This window comes from Furipterus horrens, unplaced genomic scaffold (assembly GCF_987537825.1).
Source record: "Furipterus horrens unplaced genomic scaffold, mFurHor1.1.pri manual_scaffold_2, whole genome shotgun sequence".
NCBI classification, from domain to species: Eukaryota; Metazoa; Chordata; class Mammalia; order Chiroptera; family Furipteridae; genus Furipterus; species Furipterus horrens.
Window position 1 is genome coordinate 3,731,798 of NW_028327172.1, and position 19,916 is coordinate 3,751,713.

General features: G+C 50.7%; 1 protein-coding gene across 6 annotated transcripts in view; it reads left to right on the forward strand.

Moving 5' to 3' along the window:
• The window catches only part of CHKA (choline kinase alpha), a 36,617-nt gene that overhangs the window by 7,695 nt on the left and 9,006 nt on the right, over window positions 1-19,916 (forward strand). For 2 of the 6 annotated variants that reach the window (XM_090257467.1, XM_090257476.1), the window contains exons 2-7: window positions 3,917-4,028; window positions 12,595-12,624; window positions 13,555-13,608; window positions 17,624-17,737; window positions 18,916-19,049; window positions 19,438-19,542. In XM_090257467.1, the coding sequence (XP_090113593.1) occupies window positions 3,917-4,028; window positions 12,595-12,624; window positions 13,555-13,608; window positions 17,624-17,737; window positions 18,916-19,049; window positions 19,438-19,542 (549 nt within the window). The remainder of the gene's footprint in view (window positions 1-3,916; window positions 4,029-12,594; window positions 12,625-13,554; window positions 13,609-17,623; window positions 17,738-18,915; window positions 19,050-19,437; window positions 19,543-19,916) is intronic. The other 4 variants (XM_090257473.1, XM_090257480.1, XM_090257478.1 and 1 more) reach the window with 2 other exon arrangements.

Genomic DNA, 19,916 nt, shown 5'->3' on the forward strand with positions numbered 1-19,916 from the left:
GCAGAACGTTTGTGGGGATCATGATGTTTAGTATACATCCGTGCTTCCTTCCCTTGTTTTAGTTGTGGGCAAATGTACACGTAATAACGTCTACCATTTTAACCCCTTTTAACTGTACAGTTAGTTCAGTGGCATTAAGTGTGCTCACGCTGGGCCCCTGGCGCCCCGTCCGTCTCAGAAGTGTCTCCATCTTCCCAGACGGAGCCTCTGTGCCCGTGACACACTGACTCCTCATTTCCCGTCCTAACTCCTGGCCTTTGAACTTCATTCGCCCAATCAGAATCTGTTTCTGGTGGTTTTGTGTTTCCTGGAATATGGTCTATAATCCGATGTGCAGCCCTGCTGAGACTTCGATTATAGCCCCGTGAAACCTGTCTTCGGGTGTTTGAACTCCACAACTGTAAGATAATGCATTTGTTGTTTTAAGCCATAAGTTTTGGTCCCGTACTGCAGCAGCCATAGGAAATGAAGACGTTTGTTTTGTGCGCGTGTGCGCAGACGAGTCTTTACGTGAGGCTCCTGGCGCCCCCGGCACCTACTGTCGTGTTCGCTGTGGCACGTGGCGCCCTCCTGCCCTGCCTCCGGTGTCTCACGGAAGCGGGGTTAACCGCGAGGACCCTGGAGCTGTCCACCCGCGTTTCAGTACTGGCTTAGCTTCTGCCTTCCCCGCTGTGTGCCTCAACTTCCTTATCTGTAAATGGAGGCAATACCAGCTTCTACCTCTAGGGCTGTCGGGAGGATGAAATGAGTTGATCCTTGTCAAATACTTGTCAAATACTGCAGTACCAGGGGCTTCACGACCCTGAGCTCTTACCATGACTAATGCAGTCCTGCTTTTTACAGAGGAGAGCATTTGAGGGTCAGAGAGGGTTAGTGATGTGCCCAAAATTGCACAGCTAAGAAGTGGCAGAAGTGGGATTTGACTCCCAGGCTCTCTGGCTCTGAAGCCTGTGGTCTTTCTCTTAGCAGGACGCCTTCCCCAGCAAGATGGGACTGTCCCTTAGGGAGCCTAGACTGATCCACCACACCTATCAGAGAACAGTGTGGGACAGTGGGACAGTTACCAGACACGACAGGGAGGGGTCTGGAGCAGGGAGACCTGGTGGGACAAGGGTGCTGCTGTTTATTGTCAGTTTTGGGAAATCTTGATGGAACCCCCACGATTGTGGTTTGGGGGCCTCTGGGCCTTGAGAATTGAAGTTGGACATTCCTTCGGCTCTCCAGGCGCTGGCAGGTAAGACGGCAGAAGCTGCTTGTGAAGGTTGGACTTTGAACGTGGTCTTAAGCAGCAGGTAGTTTTTAGATAGCAGAGAAGGAGGAGTTTCCAGATTGGAAGAACTTGAGTAAGTGGGTTTGATAAGCTTTATCGGTTAGTGCCAGGCCTGAGCTGCTTATAACAGAAAACTCGCGAGTAACAGTGGATTGGACACGGAGAAGTGTGTCTCCGTCTGCATTGGGGGCCAGAGGTCGGCGGGCCAGGCCGGTCCGGAAGCGCCTCAGGCTGGATGCGGATGCAGGCTCCTTCCAGCCCCGCGCTCTGCCGCTCCTCGGGGGTGGCCCTTGTGCTCACAGTCTAAGAACCTGCTGGGGCTCTGGCCCTGGGTGCCAGTCGGGGCCCTGGCAGGGACGTGGGAACAGCAAACACTGGGTACCTCGGCACAGAGAAGTTAATGTAGGGAATTGGGTGGACGGGCGTTGGGGGAACTGAAAAGGCAGGAGTTATTATTAAAACGATAACTGCAGGAAGCAGCCCAGTCCTGGGCCTTGGAGAACAGAGGGGAGAGGTTGGAGTTACCAGAGCCTGGCAGCTCCAAGGCGGGGCCCACAGGACCGGGCCGCAGCCTCCCAGGAGAGAGCCCTGGCCCTTCGGGATGTCAGTCTGAGGAGCGTCCCTGTGGTGCAGGAGCCCAGACCGACGGCGGGCACTGAGGCCGGTTCTGGCGTTGCCGGGAGGGGCGGGCTGCCGTGTGCTCCCCGCTCCCGCTTTCCTGCCCCCCCCCGGGGAGCAGCTGACCGCGGAGGCCTGCAGCTGGCGCGGCCCCGGTGCGGTGTCACAGCTTTAGGAGACACGGGCGGGTTTGAGGGTCAGAGACCAGAGCTCAGCTGCTGGCACACCACCCTCTCCTGGTCTCCGACAGCCGGTGGAGCGTGGGGAAGAAAGGGGCAGAGTGGGCGCGTGCCTTAGGCTGAGTTCCCCGAAGTCACACAGACACAGCCTTTCCCGTTCTGTGTGCCAGCACTCGGCTGCACGGTCCCACCTAGCTGTGACGGCGGCTGCTAAGTACAGTCTTGCTGCCTGGCCCTCCGCGGCCTGAGCGAAGCCCGGGCTCCCCCCGAGGAAAGGGAGGCGAAGGGCTGCCGCCGGGGCAGAGCTGTCGGGGCGGGTGTGCCGACACCGCTGTGGCAACGTGAGCAGCCTCCAGAGAAAACATCTCTCCCTGTTAGCCTCCCTCCCCACGCAGCTGAACTGTTTCTCGTGCTTCATGGTTCTCGGCGGCGTTCGTCAGGGTGCGCTCGCCGCCCCGTGTGACGGGCACACGGGGCCACCGATTCGCTCTGTGCTGTAAGCCTCATGTTGGGGGCGCGGTGGGCTCAGAGGGACGGGCCCGGGAGGGGGCTGCTGGCTCCCGTCGCGGGGGAGCGCATTCTAGAAAGCTGTGATCTGCTTTGCTGGTGCGTTTTTGTCCCCAGGTTGGGCATCCGATGTCGGGGCATCTGGTGGCAGGGGTGCCGGAGCGCCTAGTTGCAGACGCTGTCCCGCGGCTTTGAGTCCTGTCCTACAGTGGCATCGTCTGCTCCGGCAGAGAGGACATTTCCTGGGGCGGTTTTGTTTTGCCCTGGCTTCCAGGAGGGCGCTCCGCCCGTGTAATAGCTCCTCAAGGCACAGCGAGTGGGTGGGATGGAGCGGGTCTGGGGCTCCTGCAGGCGAGGCGCCTCCTGCCTCCAGCTCCTGATTACAGGGGCGTTTGTGTCCTGTCCTTTAACTCCAGCCCCTGAACTAGCTAAGCTTCCTCTGTGCCCGGGCATTTCCCACGCAGGCAGGCGATGTGTCCCCAAGGCTGTTGCTTCCTGCTTGGACGACCCCCGTGACTGGTTTCTTGTCCTCAGGAGTCGAAGCGGAAGGGTTAGAGTGTTGAGGTCTCTCATGTGTTACAGCTCTTTTGAAAAGGCTTACTAGTCAGAGTCAGTTAGGAAATTTTTACTAAGGCGCGTGGATCTCGGGACGTACTTTAAGTGGGAAGCTCTGGAGCAGATGCTCTGAGGACCGCCCCGAGAGTCTAACCTGGCAGTGGGGAGGGTCTGGTGCAGTGGGAGTTTGGAGGCACAGAAGGCTGTGGGGTGAAGGACCCCACCCGGGCTCCCCCATCCCCAGTGCTGGAGCCAGGGCCCCCGCTCTTGCCGTTCTCTGGAGGCCAAGGCCATGTGTGGGGCGCACGTGCAGTTACAGAAAACTCCCCCGGTGCTCGGCTACAAGAACACTTGGGGATGTGCCTGGTTTTTAAAGATTTTTATTTATTTACTGTTTTTTTTAGAGAGGAGGGAAGAGAGGGAGAGAAAATCAGTGTGAGAGAGAAACTTGGATCAATTGCCTCATGCACCCCCAACCAGGGGCCTGGCCCGCAACCCAGGCAAGTGCCCCGAGCAGGAATCAAAGCGGTGACCCCTCGGTTCACAGGCCGGCTCTCCGTCCTCTGAGCCACACCAGCCGGGGCTGACTCGCCTGTGGTTAACGGTCTTGTGGAATTGCTCTGAAAACTGGGGTTAACTGTTCATGTTGCAAGTTACCCCGAGAGGGCGGGTGGAGACAGAACAGGGCACGTGGGGCCCTGACTTCTCAGCCGCCCGCAGCTTTCCAAGCAGTGACTTAGCGCCCCTCTGAGCCCAGGCGTACTTACTGCCTCTCACTTCTTCGCAGGGGTGGCCTCAGTAACATGCTGTTCCAGTGCTCCTTACCCGACACTGTGGCCACCGTTGGTGACGAGCCTCGGAAAGTGCTCCTGCGGCTGTACGGCGCGATCTTAAAGATGGTGAGTCCCGGGGCTGCTTGGGGTCGGGAGGGCCTGTCACGTTCTCGTCCTCTTCTGGGTCACTGGGGAGAGACCTTAACTACTTCAGTGGTGTTATTAAAGCTATTTAAATGTATTGCTTTTATTTTAATTGGACTGCACAGCTTGTCTTTTTGTTTATATTCTAAGTGAACTCCTGTTTTTACTGATTATTTATTAGGAAACTAGTATAAACATTCCCAGCTCTATATTCAGAGAAAGTATAACGTTGGTTAAATCCTGAATAGTGCTCGGTGATGCCTGAGTTTTCCACACGTGGAGGCTTCCAGCTCCGACTCAGGCTGTGGACCTCCGCCGTGGCGGTGTTTTTGTGGCCTCATCACAGAGGCTTGCAGGGGAGCCCTGTGGGCAGCCAGGGCGCAGGGGAGCTGCGTTTGTTACCTGCCGCCCTTTGCGCTTTCCTTCATAAAACTTGGAATTTGTTAGATTTATAATCTTCTGTAATTTTCATATTATTTAAATAACTGAATCTAATGTCCAATTAAAGTACCTTAATTGTCTTAAACAATTATAGGATATCCCAAATATCTGGAATTTTTTCTTTTTTTTTACTATTTTTATACCACGAATTTACCATTTTACTGACCATGCATATAAATGTTTGGTGGATATATTTCTTTCTTTTCTTTTTTTTGAAGATTTGGCTTATTTTATTTTTAGAGAGAAGGGAAGGGAGGAAGGAAGAGAGGGAGAGAAACATCACTGTGTGGTGGCCTCTCTTGTACCCCCAGCTGGGCACCTGGCCTGTAACCCAGGCCTGTGCCCCAACTGGGAATCGAACCAGCAATTCTTTGGTTGGCAGGCTGGTGCTCAATCCACTGAGCCACCCCAGCCAGGCCTGGTGGATATATTTCTATGGTAGATTTTTTTTTTAATTGTTGTTCTATTATAGTTGTCCCATTTTTTCTCCCATTGCTCTCCCCTGCCCTGCCTCTATGGTAGAATTTTGATATCTAGTTCAGTCTTTGGAAGGGCTTGTTTTTATCTTTATGAAATAGAGAATAGTTTTCTGACTTTAATTTTTTAAAATACTACTCTCAGCTCAATCTAAAAAGCAGGTCATGTCCATGTCTATGCTAATTTGATTATGTTTAGAAATATTAGAAGTTAAGATTGGCATGCTGAATGATAATTCATTTAAAAAATGGTCATAATTTGACCGAACCTTTTCATTGGCTAATTATTCCCTGACCCTGTCCAGCTGTGGAAGTGGTCAGGCTCTGAAAGAGCTGGGAACAACCCCTTTGCTGCGGAGGTCCGGCCACTCGGGGCCTCTGAGAAGCGGCTGCAGGAAGAGAGAGGCCGGGAGGGGCAGAGCGGGCGCAGCGGGGGGCGCGCTGGGCAGCGGCTGCCGTGCTCGGTCAGGGATTTGACCGTGCATTTTTAAGTTCTTTTTCAAACGTTTAAACTCAGTTTAAAAATTCCTGATTCTTACTTTTTTTGCTGCAGTGTGGGTGCAATCATAGCGCTGGCTTATCAACTCTTTGAATCTGGCCTATAAGGGAAGGAGAGAGATTTATAATCTCCAATGACACTTTTGTTCCCACAAGGACAAAAAAATTTGCCAGAATCGATAGTAACTTGTCAGGGTCGGCATTAAGAGATGTGGCCAAGCAAATACGGAACTCGGTAAATCACATTACTTTCGTAAATGAATTAAAGGCAGAATTAAAAACAGTACGACCCAAACGTTATACCTTCCTTTTTTTTTTTCACTCTACCTTAGATAAAAGCACACATATGTCTATGCATGTTTGTACATTTGCACAAATATAACTGGTATGGTGGGTTAAAGTAAACTCCTTTCTTGAAAAATATTAATTGATGACTGCACTTAATATGTATTTTGTTAGAATATTTTGCTTAATTATATGATAAACCAGGTTAGTATGTCCCATCTTTCTCCTCCTCTTTGTTTTAAGCTTTTGAAATTATTTTTTCTCTGTGAGAATCAAATATTAAGTAGAAATATTTCTTTGATTTACGTTTACAATCATTTACAAATGACTTGGTTTAAATAATGGGGTGTTAGTGTTTTGGTTTTTCTTTATTTTGGTGTTGCAAGATGTCTAACTTCCTTTATTTCCGTAGTGCCAGTGAAATGACTGCTCTTTGGTGCAGTTCACTAAGGGTTAAGTAGCTGAAAGCCAAGGTAAAGCCTTCCGCCTGGTCCGAGGCCCACCGTTCCTGTCCCCCAAACGTCTGTCCCTTATTTCCATGTGAGATGAGTCACAAGCAGACCTCCTCGTGGTCCCCTAAAGGCCTTATTTGGGGTTCAAGTTAATTTTAAGGGTCTTATGGAAAGTCCTGTGTTGGACAAGCAAAGAATGTAAATAAGGTGAGACACACCGCTTTGAAAAACAGCCATACCGTATTATTCGTAGGGAATTGTTAAACATAAAGATACTGGTATGATCTTAAAGCAACACACGTCAGTACAGTTTAGTGTATTTCACAGAGACTAGCTGTAATTTTAACTTGAATTTTAAAGAACGAGAGGTTATTTACATTCTCTGTATAGATGATGAAAACTGAATTCAACGATAAAATTGCCCCTAACTTAAAATAGGATGGCTTAACAGGAGTTTTTTGCTCTGTTTTGGATTTGGTTTCATAGGAGTTTTGAGAAGAAGTCCTAGTTAGCTTTTGCCATTATGGTAAGAAATGTCATTGCCAGAAGAGAGCTTGACATCATAAAATTAGCTATAAATGTAACTCGATTTTTTTCCTTTCTGATACTGGGAAGGAACATGAGCTCGGCAGCGTCCAGTAGCAGCCTTTTCAAAGAAGCAACTGTGGCTGATTACAAATAACCAGTTTGCTTATTTATCATGAATTGTGGAAGACACAAATGTCAGTACGTATTGTTCATTCCATGTCACCTGTGCCGGTTGGCGGAAGTCTCAGAGGACTGCTTTGTCCCTTCCTCTGTCAGAACAGTGACTGCATTGAGCCAGTCCCTCCTGTGCATGGATGGAGAGATCTGGCCTCACCGTTTGAACAGTCTCACAGGCATGGATGTTTATCATACACATCAAAGACCTCTCGAGTGTTGTCTGAGAAAATGTTTTTGTTTTGTTTTTCTTTTTCTTTTTTCTTTTTTTTTTTTGAGTAATAGAAGGCTAATACTAGTGCTTATTTGAGTACTAACCGTAATACAATTAAAGGTATCAAGGCACAACGCAGGTATGTGTTAGTGACTCAGAAGATTAAAATTTGGAACCTGGTCTCTTTCTGAATGCAGGAAACAAAATGTCGTCTTCCCTGTTTCCTCTTAGCCCCAGTTTAATTAAAAATTAAACCACAGTAAAATATGGAACAGCCCATAGATAGTTAATGGGAAACTATTGGCTACCGAGAAATTGACACTTTTCTCTGGAACTACAGTCGGTCACCCTTCCTGTGCAGACGGTGTGACTGATCCCCCTCCGTGAAGAGCCTGAACGCACATAGTCCTGACAACCAAACACTGGATTCTGTACCTTTTTTTTTACCATTTTATTAGAGCCATCATGAATTTAAGTTGTTTTATTTACTCTGCATTAAAAAAAAAAAAGTCCCCTATACTTCGAGTATGGTGTCATTCTATGTGTCTCCATGGTAGTCAGAACTTCCCTCTCGGGAGTCAAAACATTTCCCTAGTATTTTGTTCCCATTTGGTTAGTACTCATCCCGAGTAGCTGCCACATTACAGTGCGTAGTCCTTCCCTACCTGCTTTGGTGCCTTCACTTGGTAACTCAACAAACTGCACATGACTGTGTCTAATTTTGACATATTCAAAGTGTCTTTGTCTTGCTGGTCTTCAATTATGCTTGAGATTTATAGCATGAAGCCAATACAGATTTCTGGCCCCTGGAACGGTGGTGTGGCCGCGGCCTGCCGGGCCTGGGAAGGGGTGTCTGTGTCGGGGGGCGTGAGGGCATTGGGGGCAATGTACCACTTTAGTTGTATGTGCATGTGTTCTCTGCTGCAGGCTTGTCCATGCGATCGTGCCTGGAGCACTCTGGTTTCCAGGTGACAGTCACGATTCACGGTATAGTATGCGTCCTCTGAAGCCGGAGCATTCTCTACAGCTTGTACGCCCCCCTTCTAGTGCTTGGTTTCAAGAAATGCTTTTTAAAAAGGAAGTTGTAATGCTTTGTTAAGTAGCACCAGCTACACTTCGTGCTGTTTTTAAAAAGGTACAGTGATTAAGGTGTCAGAATGTTACGCATTGAATATATCACTTTTGGGGTTTTGTTTTTGAGGGGGAGGAATGTTTAGTTTTTGTCCAACGCAAGTCAGATCCCCTTCTTCTGTTTCCTCAGTAGAAAATAGCATTGGGTAATTTTAGTCATTTATGGGCCTCAACTTGAGAAGTGAGTTCAAGTGCTAACCTTCCTTCATACCACTTTCAGTAACAGGAAGCACCATGATATTTCGGGCAGAGTTGGAAACAAACTTTCTCCCTTGTCCCGTCATTTGGGACCCTTCTGCGGGTCTTGCTGGGCCTCTGATAGCCCCGTCAAGCTCAGGAGCGCAGAGCCAGAGCGGAAGCAGGCCTGTGAGGGCTGGGGGAGCCATGGCGCCCCACCCGGGGGCTGCTGCGGCCTGTTCGTGCCCAAGGTGCTTTCGCCTTGGGTGCCTCCGGAGCCCTGGGGCAGCAGGCTCCCCTGGACCAGACGCAGATTGTGAGAAGGTCCTGAAAGCAGCCTTCTTTACCAAGACTCTCGCCCACCTCTCGTTGCTCGCCTGGTCTGCAGAAGCTCTAGCCTCCTGCCGATGTGAATCAGGTCACCCAGTTTTGCCAAGCTCAGAAGGGTCGGAGTGTTTTAGAATGTCCCTTGGGCTAATCGGCAACGGAGGCTGCCATAGAATATTGGGACTCGTCTGTCCAAGGCCTCACAGTAAATATCACATAAGCTCTTTCAGACCATTGCATGCCCTCTCCCATTTTAATGTTCTGTAAAATGTTTTCAGGAAACACTAAGGAACTGTAAAAGCGATAAGTACAGAATGTTTTCATAGGCATCCTGGAGAAGGAAGGTTAGGGTCCGCGGTGACACTGAGGACAGGCTGCAAAGTTGTCACGGAAAGAGCCACACGGCTGCTGTACTTTCCGAGGAGGCGAGGTTCTCAGACCTCTTCTGCCCCAGCTCACCGGAGAGGAGTACGGTCCGTCATTAGCAGGTGCCCGTCCTGCGTTGAGAATCTCTCCTCTCTTCTGAGCTGAGAGTGGTCAGAAACCAGGGTGGGTCTCAGAAGCCTTCAGAGCCAAGGGCTACACAGTGAAGAAGCCCGTGTTATTCCAGGACCAAAGAGTGTCCCCGTCACGAAGCGTTCCGAAGGGTGCAAACCCTGTTGCTCTCGGTGACGGTGCGAGGCCGGGTGTGGCTTGGGACTCGGCTTCGGAGGGTGATCCTAGGTCAGCGGAGAGGAGGAGGCTTTCCCGGCCCACATCCTAGATGCCCTCCGGGTCCTTAACATTTAGATTGCCCCTTCTTAATCACTCATTTCTGGATTCCAAAGTGTTTTCAAAGGCCGCAACCAACTACTCTCATACAGCGACAACCTTTAAAAGAGACAGTCCATTTAGTTACGTTTTGGTGGGGAAGAAGAGAAAGTATTCCATGTTTCCATAAAACCCTGTAGCCACCGTTGAGTTTAACGTGCTGGCCAGTTCCTTATTGTGACATTATCTGTGACAGACGGTGACTTGGTTTCTCAGGGCGCACTTCCAGCTCAGTACGCTGCTGCTGATGTGTCCTCCTCTGTAGCGACTCCTGGCTTCTCCCAGCCTGTCCCACTGGCAGCCACACAAGCCCGGGTCCTAAAGGCCCTTGGGAGATCAATGCTTCGGGCAGGACACACAGCGTTTGGAGAGCTGCGTGCCATGTAATGCCTGCCACCGGACTTGTTATTGATTGGTACACAGACCCGGGGAAAACCAGTTGCCGCTCCGTTTTGTCTCCCAAATGTTGTGGCTGCATTAGAGTAGTTCAGTCGCAAAAGTAGCTCCCTCCTCGCAGAGGAGCCTTGTAGTAAGAGCTGGCCAGTGACAAGGGCTTATCTTGCCCAGTGGCTTAAGCAAATTTAAAGAAGTAAACTGGTTAGACTGAAATAATCAAGTGGTATTTCCCTCATCTTAAGCCCCTGAAAGATGTTTTACTGGTTATGGATTTTTATCTTCTTTGCAAATCACGAAATAGAACGTTTTGAAAACTAATAACCTGTAATATAAACGTTTACTTCTTTATGGTCTTTTAAGTATAAAAGCCTTTAAATGTGATTTTGTCAGAAAAAGCAACATTGGAAACCTGTACCAAATATATTTATTATAAAAGAAACATACCTCTGAGTGCGTTTGGGAGTATGGAAGTATGTCAGGTAAAAGGCCAAAGTCCTCTAATTCTGTCATCTCAGTTTTTATCTAATAGAATGTAGGCTTCTAGGCACTTAGGTGTCATTGACTGACTGTTGGAGAAAGGGAGGGAGGAGAGAGAAACCCCAGCCTGTGCCCCACCCCCTTCTGCATCATTGGTTGGCTCTTGTATGTGCTCTTGCCTGACCGGGGATCAACCCTGCAGCCTTGGCGTGTCAGGATGATGCTCTAACCAACTGAGCTACCCGGCCAGGGCTGAATTTAGGTTTTACATTTAAAAGTCCTTGGTCAGTCAAAACCTGTTTCAGTTTTTAAAGTCTACTATAACATTAAAGCAAAATATAAACCGTACCCCTTTATTATTATTGCTACCAGTGAGTCTATTTTCTTCCCTGTATTCCAGTCTAATGAGTACAGGGGTTCTAAGAAACACTTCCAGGCTTCTCTGAAAACCAGAACAGGAGGAAAGAACGAGGAAGGTGGAAGGGAGCCAGGGCCAGGACACTAATCACTGCTCTTCAGATTTCTAATGCAAAAAGGCCTCAGTTTTATTTTATAACTTAGGAAAGCTAGTTTTTATGGATGTACAGGTTAGTTGGCAAAAAACTTGCGGGTCATGTTAAATATTTGACCAATATATTTTAATATCCACTTCAGATAAGTGTGTGCCTCCAGAGTAAAACCCCACAGGTTCCAAGATATGTTTTACTTACTGTTTTTTTTCAGACAGAACCATACTCTGACCCTGCCTTTGGCACCGCGAGCCTCTTCCCGGCTCCCTCAGAAGGAGGCCTCTTCCCTCACCTTCCCATGAGTGCCCTCCTGGTTTGAGGCGCCCTGGACTCCTGGCAGGATTGAGGCCCCAGCATTTTATACTGAGGAAACGGAACGGAAGGCTGGCTGCGGCAGGAGTCCGTCCTGCCCTCCCGTGGGGCTCCTATGGTATAAGCGGCGCATGCGCTGGGGCGGAGGGCAGGGTGCAGGGCTCGTTTTCACGCAGTGGTGCTAACATGTTCAGAAGGAGTGGCCTTGGGAACTAAGCCAGTTCTAACTTGGGGTGAAGGGACTTGATTTTTAGAGCACCATTTTAGACAAGGGAAGGGACTTCTGTTGGCTTAATAACCCGTTAACTGTGTCTCCCTAAGCAGACACAGTTCGAATAACAGCGTAGGAATAACCGTAGTTGCTTAGAATCCCAAGCAGGTTAAATCCCGTTACGACAGATTTCAGTAGGCTGTCCAAATGCCTTATTTGTCTTAAAGAAAGCTTTCCCTACGAAGTACCAATATGCAATATATTGGATTATCGAACTTCTTTTGTGCTTAACTTTCCTTGGGGATAAAAAGCACAGGGATGTGTTCTGGGGGCATTTGAGCCCCTTTCGGTGTGGCCGGTGCTCCCCCTGCTGGGACCATGGGTGCGAGTTTGCCGTAGCCCGTCGGCTCGCCCACCCTCGGTGGCACCCTGAGCTGGCCGCCATGGGCCCCACAGGGCCGGAGTGCTCATTTATTCGTGCCATTCAAAAAGTGTTTAAGCGCCAGGACCTGCTTGGTGCTTCTGGGGAGCCACAAATAAAGAAGGGGGTCCATGTTCAGAGCTAACATCAGGCCACTAGGGGGAGGGGGCCTGCTGAGAAGTAACCATGCAGCCGTGAGAGCATTTTAGGGCTAAGGAAGGGGTGAAGCTCTCCCGATACCTAATCGCCCCCTGGGGTTTCCCACGGCATGCACCAGCCCACCTGCAAAGGCCCGGAAGTCCTTCTGTTTTGTAGCTCCCTTTGTAACGGGATTTAACCTGCTCCACCTTTCCTCAGAGAGGTGCAGATTACGCAAATGAAAACGTTATATGCCTCATCTGTAGTCTCTACTTTGTGCAAAGTGTATTTAACTGTATGGTAAGATCCTATTGAGTATTTATGTAAGGGCAAGTCTCTGCAGATAGCTTCATGAACACGAATATTTATTTTGTTTACTTTTACACTGACTAAGCTAGAACACGTACTGTTTATACAGAACGCATTAAACTGTCTGTGGAATGCTATTTCTGTGTACGATGGATGAGAGCGTTGCTTTAGGACACTTAAGTGTTTTGAGTGGGGCTGGAGTAGCTGGTGTTGCTTAACGTGGCATTTTTTTTCCTGTCCACACTTTCCACCCTCGGTACAGGTATTTTTGATAAAGCTGTGGAATGTAAAGGTATGTTTTTCATGGGGTGTTCAAGAACCTTTTACCTTAACATTTTTAAAGGGCTTGCTTCTGTGTCTGACATAAGCAGACTTTAGTTTAATTTTAACAACATATTTCTAGAGGCAGCGTTTGATATAAAATTTCGATATGACGCTTAAGTTTCTCCCTTGTTTTCCCCATCCTCTGATTAAAAGTTAGTGGGAAGGTTTTTAAAGGCGTGGGGTGGGGGTTTGCTTTTAGACGATACGGTCTGTGCTGTGAAGAAAGCGTGTAGCCAGGGAGTTGCAGGTGGTGATTGTTCCGATTGCTAGAATCCTGGCTGCCAGTCATTTGCAATTTCATTGAGGAAAGCGATGTAAAAGTGTCCCTTCATATGCTAATACGGGAAGTCAGTTTAGGGACTTACTAAATGTGCACAAACCCCCCTTCGGCAGAGGACGGGTTCCTGTGGCAGGCAGCGAGCAGAGGTAGTCTGCAAGCGGCACGTGGGCGGCTCACCTGCCCGCACGGGGCTTCCTTCTCTGTCCCAGCGCTGTGCGGGCCACGGTTGCCCCAGGCATGTACGCGCTCCCGGTCCTTGCCAGAAGGAAGCCCCCCTCCACCCCGGGATAGAGACCCACCGGGCTGAATTGTGGCCGCCGGGCCTGCCCCGCTGTCGCTCCTCAGCCAATGAAATTGCCAGGCGGTGCGCCAGGGCGGGTGTGAGTCCCTGCCACCCGGCCTCTCAGCGCGCCCTGTCCTCGTAAAGGGACCGAGCGGTTCCTCGGGTGCTGGTGCTAGTGCCAGACCCTGTGGTGCATTTTAGACACCAGGGGGCTGAGCAGTGCTCATGGCAGACTGTGATGTTTTGTTAACCCCGGCTGTTCTGGTGGTTGCGAAGTTAGTGTCTGCGCCGCGTTCCCCATCTCACCGGAAGTGTTTGCTTTTTCTCATTCATAGAGGTCCTGTAATAAAGAGGGATCCGAACAAGCTCAGAATGAAAATGAATTTCAAGTAAGTAATGAAGCCCATTCTGCATCTATGTCGTGAGGTGTGACCGTGTTAGCCGACCTTGGCCACTGTGGTGGGGCAGTGCCTGGAGGACCCTGGTCTGTCTGTCTGTCTGTCTGTCAGTCTGAGAGGATGGGCTCTCAGTGTGTGGGAGCCACCTCAGGAGAACCGAGAGGACAGGGGCTGTTCCCGATGTCTACTCAGAGTGCAGGTAGCTGGTGTCTTTGGGGTGCTGAGCGGTGGCAGTTGGAGGTGACGTTTGCGCGTGGCATTCTGGTGTGGAGGCAGCCTGGGTTTCTCTGCTGGGTCGTGTCTGTCACTGCCTAGTTGTTTCATGGCCACTCTCCCTGGGGCAGGCTGGAGTGTCTCTTCTTAGGCAGGGTACCCGGGTAGGAAAGGGGTCTTCCTCAGTTGCAAGGTTGGAGTCAGATGTCCCCGCTTTCTGCAGTGCATGTATTCAGAAGGGCGTGAGGTCAGGAGCACTGACTGATGTGTCAGCCTGTCCACTCTTGGAGGCGGGAAGTGGGACGTCCGGAGCAGCTGCCTCCACAGTCCAGGGAGGACACGACTTCTGCGCATGCTCTCCCAGTATACGCAAGTTTGCGTTTAAGGCGTGTGTGCGCGAGTATGCGTGTACATGCACATGTGTGTGTGTATCAACACACAGAATACACTGGTTTACTGATTACTAATTGTGTGCTAGCTGTTAAAATAATCAAGACAGACATTTTTAAAAGGTGCGATTATAAAGGAATAAAAGTGCTGATATTTTATCCTCATGTTTCGGTGGGTTGCCTTGCCTGCGCCCTGCTCTGGAGACCCTGGTCTAGAGGATCTAGAAGTGACCAGGAAGTCGCTGGGTGGGAGGAGGCTGACATTCTGTTTTCAGCCATTCTGAGCCTTTATGTGCAGAACTTCATACCTCCTGGGAGTAGAAAAGGTCGTAGCCCCAAGACCTCCATAATGCTAAGTCCAAAGTATGTTTTCAGTTCTCATTTTATTGTGACTTTTCAGCAGCATTTGACAGGACCCCCACCTCTGGGAAATGTTTCCTTCCCTCGGGCAGCCGGGACACAGACACAAGGTCACAGTCTCTGTTCTGCTGCTGCTCCTCGTCTCCTTCCAAGGCTCATGTCCTGCTGCAATAATTGCTAGACGTCCCCACAGTTTGGCGCAGGGCCCTCTTGCTCTGTCCTCAGGCCACCTGATCCAGTCCCTGTCCTCCGCCCAGGCCCCTGCTTAGCACTCACACCATCAGCTCGCTGCCATCTCTCCCTGGGTGCTCACTTTCCTTACGGAGCAAAGGCAGCGAGGTGCTTGGAGACCGACCCAGGGGCTGTAGAAAGAGCAGAGTGCTCCGTGCGCCCATTCGGGGGGGTCACCTGTGAGTCTTCGTGTCTGACCCACTTGTCTTGCTTGCGACCTGGCGTTTTCTCTCATTTTCTCCCATTCCAGATTCTTCCCCCACCCAGCCCCCTCCTCCCTACTGTGAATAAACACTGAGCTGCAGTGTCACTTAAGAACAAAGGTGTTTCTTGTTGACACTGTTCACAGCAGTACTCCGGAGACCGGAATGCTCTTAAGTCTCTTCCCACGCTTGCCGCCCCTGGCAGTGGGCCGGCGCGGCTCAGGGGGCCCCGGGCCGCGCGTGTTTGGTCGCTTTCAGCGCCCAGCAGCCTTGGTGCGGAGCGGGCACGCTATGCAGAAACGCTTCTGCAATGACTCAGTTTGACACTTGAAACGTCACGGGATGTTTAGATTAGATGCGTGTATGTGTTACATACAGCGCTGCCCCGAATGCCCTTTAGTTTAGCTTCATCGCTCTGCACAGAGAAGTTAGAGACAGATTTTAATTCTTGCAGAGCTCAGGTGCCTAGACAGAAGAAATCCTCGTTGTGCCCTTTGGAAACGACCGGGGATGGGTCCGAGTTCTGGCTGGGAGGCGGTGCACATGGCGAAGAGCCGCTGACGGCAGGCCAGCAGGTCCGGCCGCCGGGGCAGCTCCCTCGTCCCGCCCTGGCTTCTGCGTTCCATCCAGTGCGGGTGGCGCACCAGGCCGCTGCCGCCTGGGGGCCGCAGAGCGGGGGCTCACGTAGAGGGTTTGAGAGGTGCTTTGCAGACCCCGGTACACTCCCCTGTGGGGGTCTCTGAGGCCAGGTGTGGTCCTCGCATCTCACACGGGCTTGCTTTCCGGGCAGATGCGTGAGCGAGGACATCTTGCCAGCTCAGTAGAGAGACCAGGAGTTGTTGCCATTCATCAAGGGTTTAAAAGAAAGAAAACCCATCTGATGTCCGTCACATCCTGCCCTGAAATCCATTAGCTTTAGCTAGAGCGATGCCATGTCCCTGTGTCAGGCTGCCTGACACACTCCTCGGGAGCGTAAACTGCAGACATTGGTTTCTCCACGGTCTGGAGGCTGGAGATCCGGGCGCCCTCTTCCAGCCCTGCAGACGCCCTCTCATGGTGAGAGTGGGGGGTGAGGGCAGCTCCCTGGTGTCTCATAAGGACACTGATCCTGTTAGGACTCCACAAAGGCCCACCTCCAGCACCGGGGCGCTGGGGGGCAGGGCTGCAATGTGTGAGTTCTGGGGGCACAGTCTGGCTCACAGCAGCCATTCATACGCAGCTGCAGTGAGTCACGTCGGGCCTCACAGGGCGACAGTTAGGCCACCACTGCGGGGCACCACCAGAGGATCCGTCCCCACCAAACGTACGGGGGGTGGCCAGATTACTTTTTAGTGTAACGCGGCCCCTGCCCTTCACAAGTAGCCTTTCTTTTCCCCTTTCCTTCTCAACACCTTTAGTTCGTATCGCTGTCCCTGAGTTTGTCTCAGTTCGTCTGTGTGATGTGAGTGTGAGCTCAGGAGCTCCGTTGTATTGTGAACGGTGTCTGTTCAGATCGTATTCCCCACAGACATTTGTTTTTTCTTTTAGTAACTTTTAATTTTTCAGTCACGGTTGAGATACAATATTAGTTGCAGGTGTTCACCCCAGTGATTAGGCGTTGGAAAACTTCCTGCATGATCCTGTGATAAACCTTGTACCCATCTGATGCCACACACAGGTGTCAGAATCCTGACTGCACTCCCAGTGCCACCTGTGCTTTACGTCCCCGTGGCTGTTCTGTGACTGCCAGCGTGCACTTGTTTATGGTTGTCTTGGTTTTAGAGAGAGAGGGGGAGAGAGACGGACAGACATCAGTTTGTTGTTCTAGTTATTTCTGCATCATTGGCTGGTTCCTGCATGTGCCCTGACCAGGGGTTGAACCTGCCACCTTGGCACATTGGAATGATACTCTAACCAACTGAGCTACCCAGCCAGGGCTGCTTGTTTGTTTATTTTGTTTTTAGATTCAATTGTTGAAAGATATGTATTTATTGCCATTTGATTGTTCATATTTTTTATCTTTTTTTTCTTCCTGAGGAAGACCCTTTAACATTTCATGTAATACTGGTTTGTTGGTAATGAACTCCTTTAGCTTTTACTTGTCTGGGGAGCTCTATATATCTTTCAGTTATAAATGATAGGTTTGCTGGGTAGAGTAATCTTGGTTGTAGGTCCTTGCTTTTCATCACTGACTATTTCTTGCCACTCCCTCTGGCCTGCAAAGTTCCTGTTGAGAAACCAGTTGACGGTCTTACAGGAGCTCCCTTATAGGTAACTAACTGCTCTTCTGCTGTTTTTGAGATTCTCTCTTCGTCGTTAACCTTTTGCATTTTAATTATGATGTGCATTCGTGTGGGCCTCTCTGGGTTTGTCTTGCTTGGGACTCTGCACTTCCTGGACTTGTGTGTCTTATTTCCTTCGCCAGGTCAGGGAAGTTTCCTGTCGTTTGTTCACATAGGGCTCCATTTCTTGCTCGCTCTCCTCTTTCCGGCACCCCCATGATGCAGATGTTGGCGCACTTGAAGTTGTCCCAGAGGCCCCATAGGTTAAATGAAGCTGCTTGTGGGGAAGCACTCTGATGCCTGGCCAGTATCCCCCCTCAGTGACATCTGGTTTGTTGCCCCGTTTCAGGGAGCTGAGGCCATGGTTCTGGAGAGCGTGATGTTCGCCATTCTCGCGGAGAGGTCGCTGGGGCCGAAGCTCTACGGCATCTTCCCACAGGGCCGCCTGGAACAGTTTATCCCGGTAAGATGTGCTCGCGACTCTTGGGGTGATATGTCCGTGGGCAGAAGACGGAGTCTTTGTCTCATGGCTACAGGAGCCAAAGGTACTGGGGTCTGAAAGAGTAAATGCGACCTATGTTCTTAAACTGTATCAGAAATAAAGAAAAACCAAATTTCTATTGAATCTACATCAGAACTTCTGTTTTTCCTGCAAATGTACGTTTATCCAAATAAAAAATATATATATGGGACTTAACGTCTGCTGTCCCCCAGAGCTGCTTGCCCCATAGTGTCCCCTTCTGCTATGACCCTCTGACCTGCTGGGCCTGCTGCGTGGAGGGGCGCTGCCTGGGTGCCGGCCCGGAGCCTCATGTGCATGGTCCGCGTGTGTTCATTTCACAGCAGCCCCGTCAGGGACTTCCTGGTGTTGGCACTTATGGGGCCTGGAAAACGAGGCGCAGAGGTGTAGGTAATGTGCCCTTGGCCTCGTGGCTTTGAAATGAGCATGGAACCCAGAAATTGAGTGGGGTTTTCTAGCTTGGGGACATTCACCCTTAACCCCAGGGCTGTCCCGCTTTGGATTGCCCGAGACATGTCTCAGAGTTTCTGTAGGGGCAGTTCGTGTGGGAAAGACAGGCCTCAGGTGACGGGGCTCCTCGTGAGTCGCTGTGAAAGGGCTGCCCCACAAGCGTGGCCGCAGGTGCGTCAGGGAGCTGGGGCTAGGTCCCACCGGCGGGGCGCCTCTGCTGCTTTGTTGAGAGCCTTCTCCGTGCCAGGCTAGGGAGGTGTTGGGGACACCGCTGAACAGTGGGACGTGACTCACCTGTGTGGGTCAGTGTGGACTGTCCCGGCTGATGAAGGAGCTGGATGCCGGGCCACCAAACAAAGTGCTGGAGACCTGGGGTTTTCGCCTTGGGAGGGTGCGTACTTTCAGTGTTGGGCAGAGTCACAGATGATATGTGGGATGGAAGGGTTCCAGATGAAATTGCCCTTTGCAGGTGGGCAGCCCCTCACCGAGGAGTGCCCTGGCACTTGCGGGTCACCCTTTCAAGCCCAGAGGCTGTTCTTAGGGAATTCGGTGCACTGACTGAGGCTTAGATGCCCCATAAAACCTGCCTTTTTGTTCCGAAGGGTTGTGTGAGCTCCCACGTCCTAGGTCACCTGGATAATGCCATTTCCCAACACCTGTTTTTATTTCAGAGCCGACGACTAGACACTGAAGAATTAAGTTTGCCGCATATTTCTGCAGAAATAGCTGAGAAAATGGCCACATTTCATGGTATGAAAATGCCATTCAATAAGGAACCCAAATGGCTTTTTGGAACAATGGAAAAGTAAGTGATCAGGTCCCTTGGCTCTCACATAGTTTTGCATGGGCAGCTTCCCGTGCTGCCAGGGCGAGCCTGGCTGGCCACCTGGCTGGGGGGCTCCCTCGGGCCTGCCGGTGCGCAGCTGTTGGCTGGCGGGTCTGCCCTGTGAATAGGTCTTTGTTCCATGTCAGATCAGTTCCTGAACCAGGGAGACTGGTCTGCAGAAACGCCACTGAACAGGTGGGCGGGCAGGAAGTCTGCTTCCCAGGGCGCCCTGAGCCCCATGCCCTGTCCTTTCTCCCTGCCATGGAGATTGGGGAGCCCTGGAATTGCATGGTGTCATGTAACTGGAGCCCAAGGACAAGCCACCATGAACTGAGCAATGCTCTTTGTTCCCCCTTTTTTTTGCAAGATATTTAAATCAAGTGCTGAGAATTAAATTTACCGGGGAGGCCAAAGCGAAGCAGCTCCACAGATTCCTCAGTTACAACCTGCCTTTGGAACTGAAAAACCTGAGGTGAGTGCTTGCTTCTGTTTCTGACCTTGGACAGTACCTCTGCCCAGAAATGTAAATATTCTCAGTCACTGAAACAGTTGTCTGTGATCACTTCCCAAGCATTGCTCGTTCTGGCATTTACCCTGGTTCTGCAGGATGGGTTCAAACAACGGGTTTTGTCCCCTGGAGTTAGTTTTAGTTTTATACAAGTGACATCACTTCTCTGGTCGTCCACGAAGGTTTCATGGCGCGGGTACAATGCCCTAGGGGTGGCCGGTGACGAGGGCAGTGGAGCGCTGGCGGGGTGGTAGGCTGTGTGGGCAGGTTGCGCAGTGCCGTCCGCCGAGAGGGACTGTCCAAGCTTTGGAGGAAACGGAGCGAGGAGCTTCACGTCG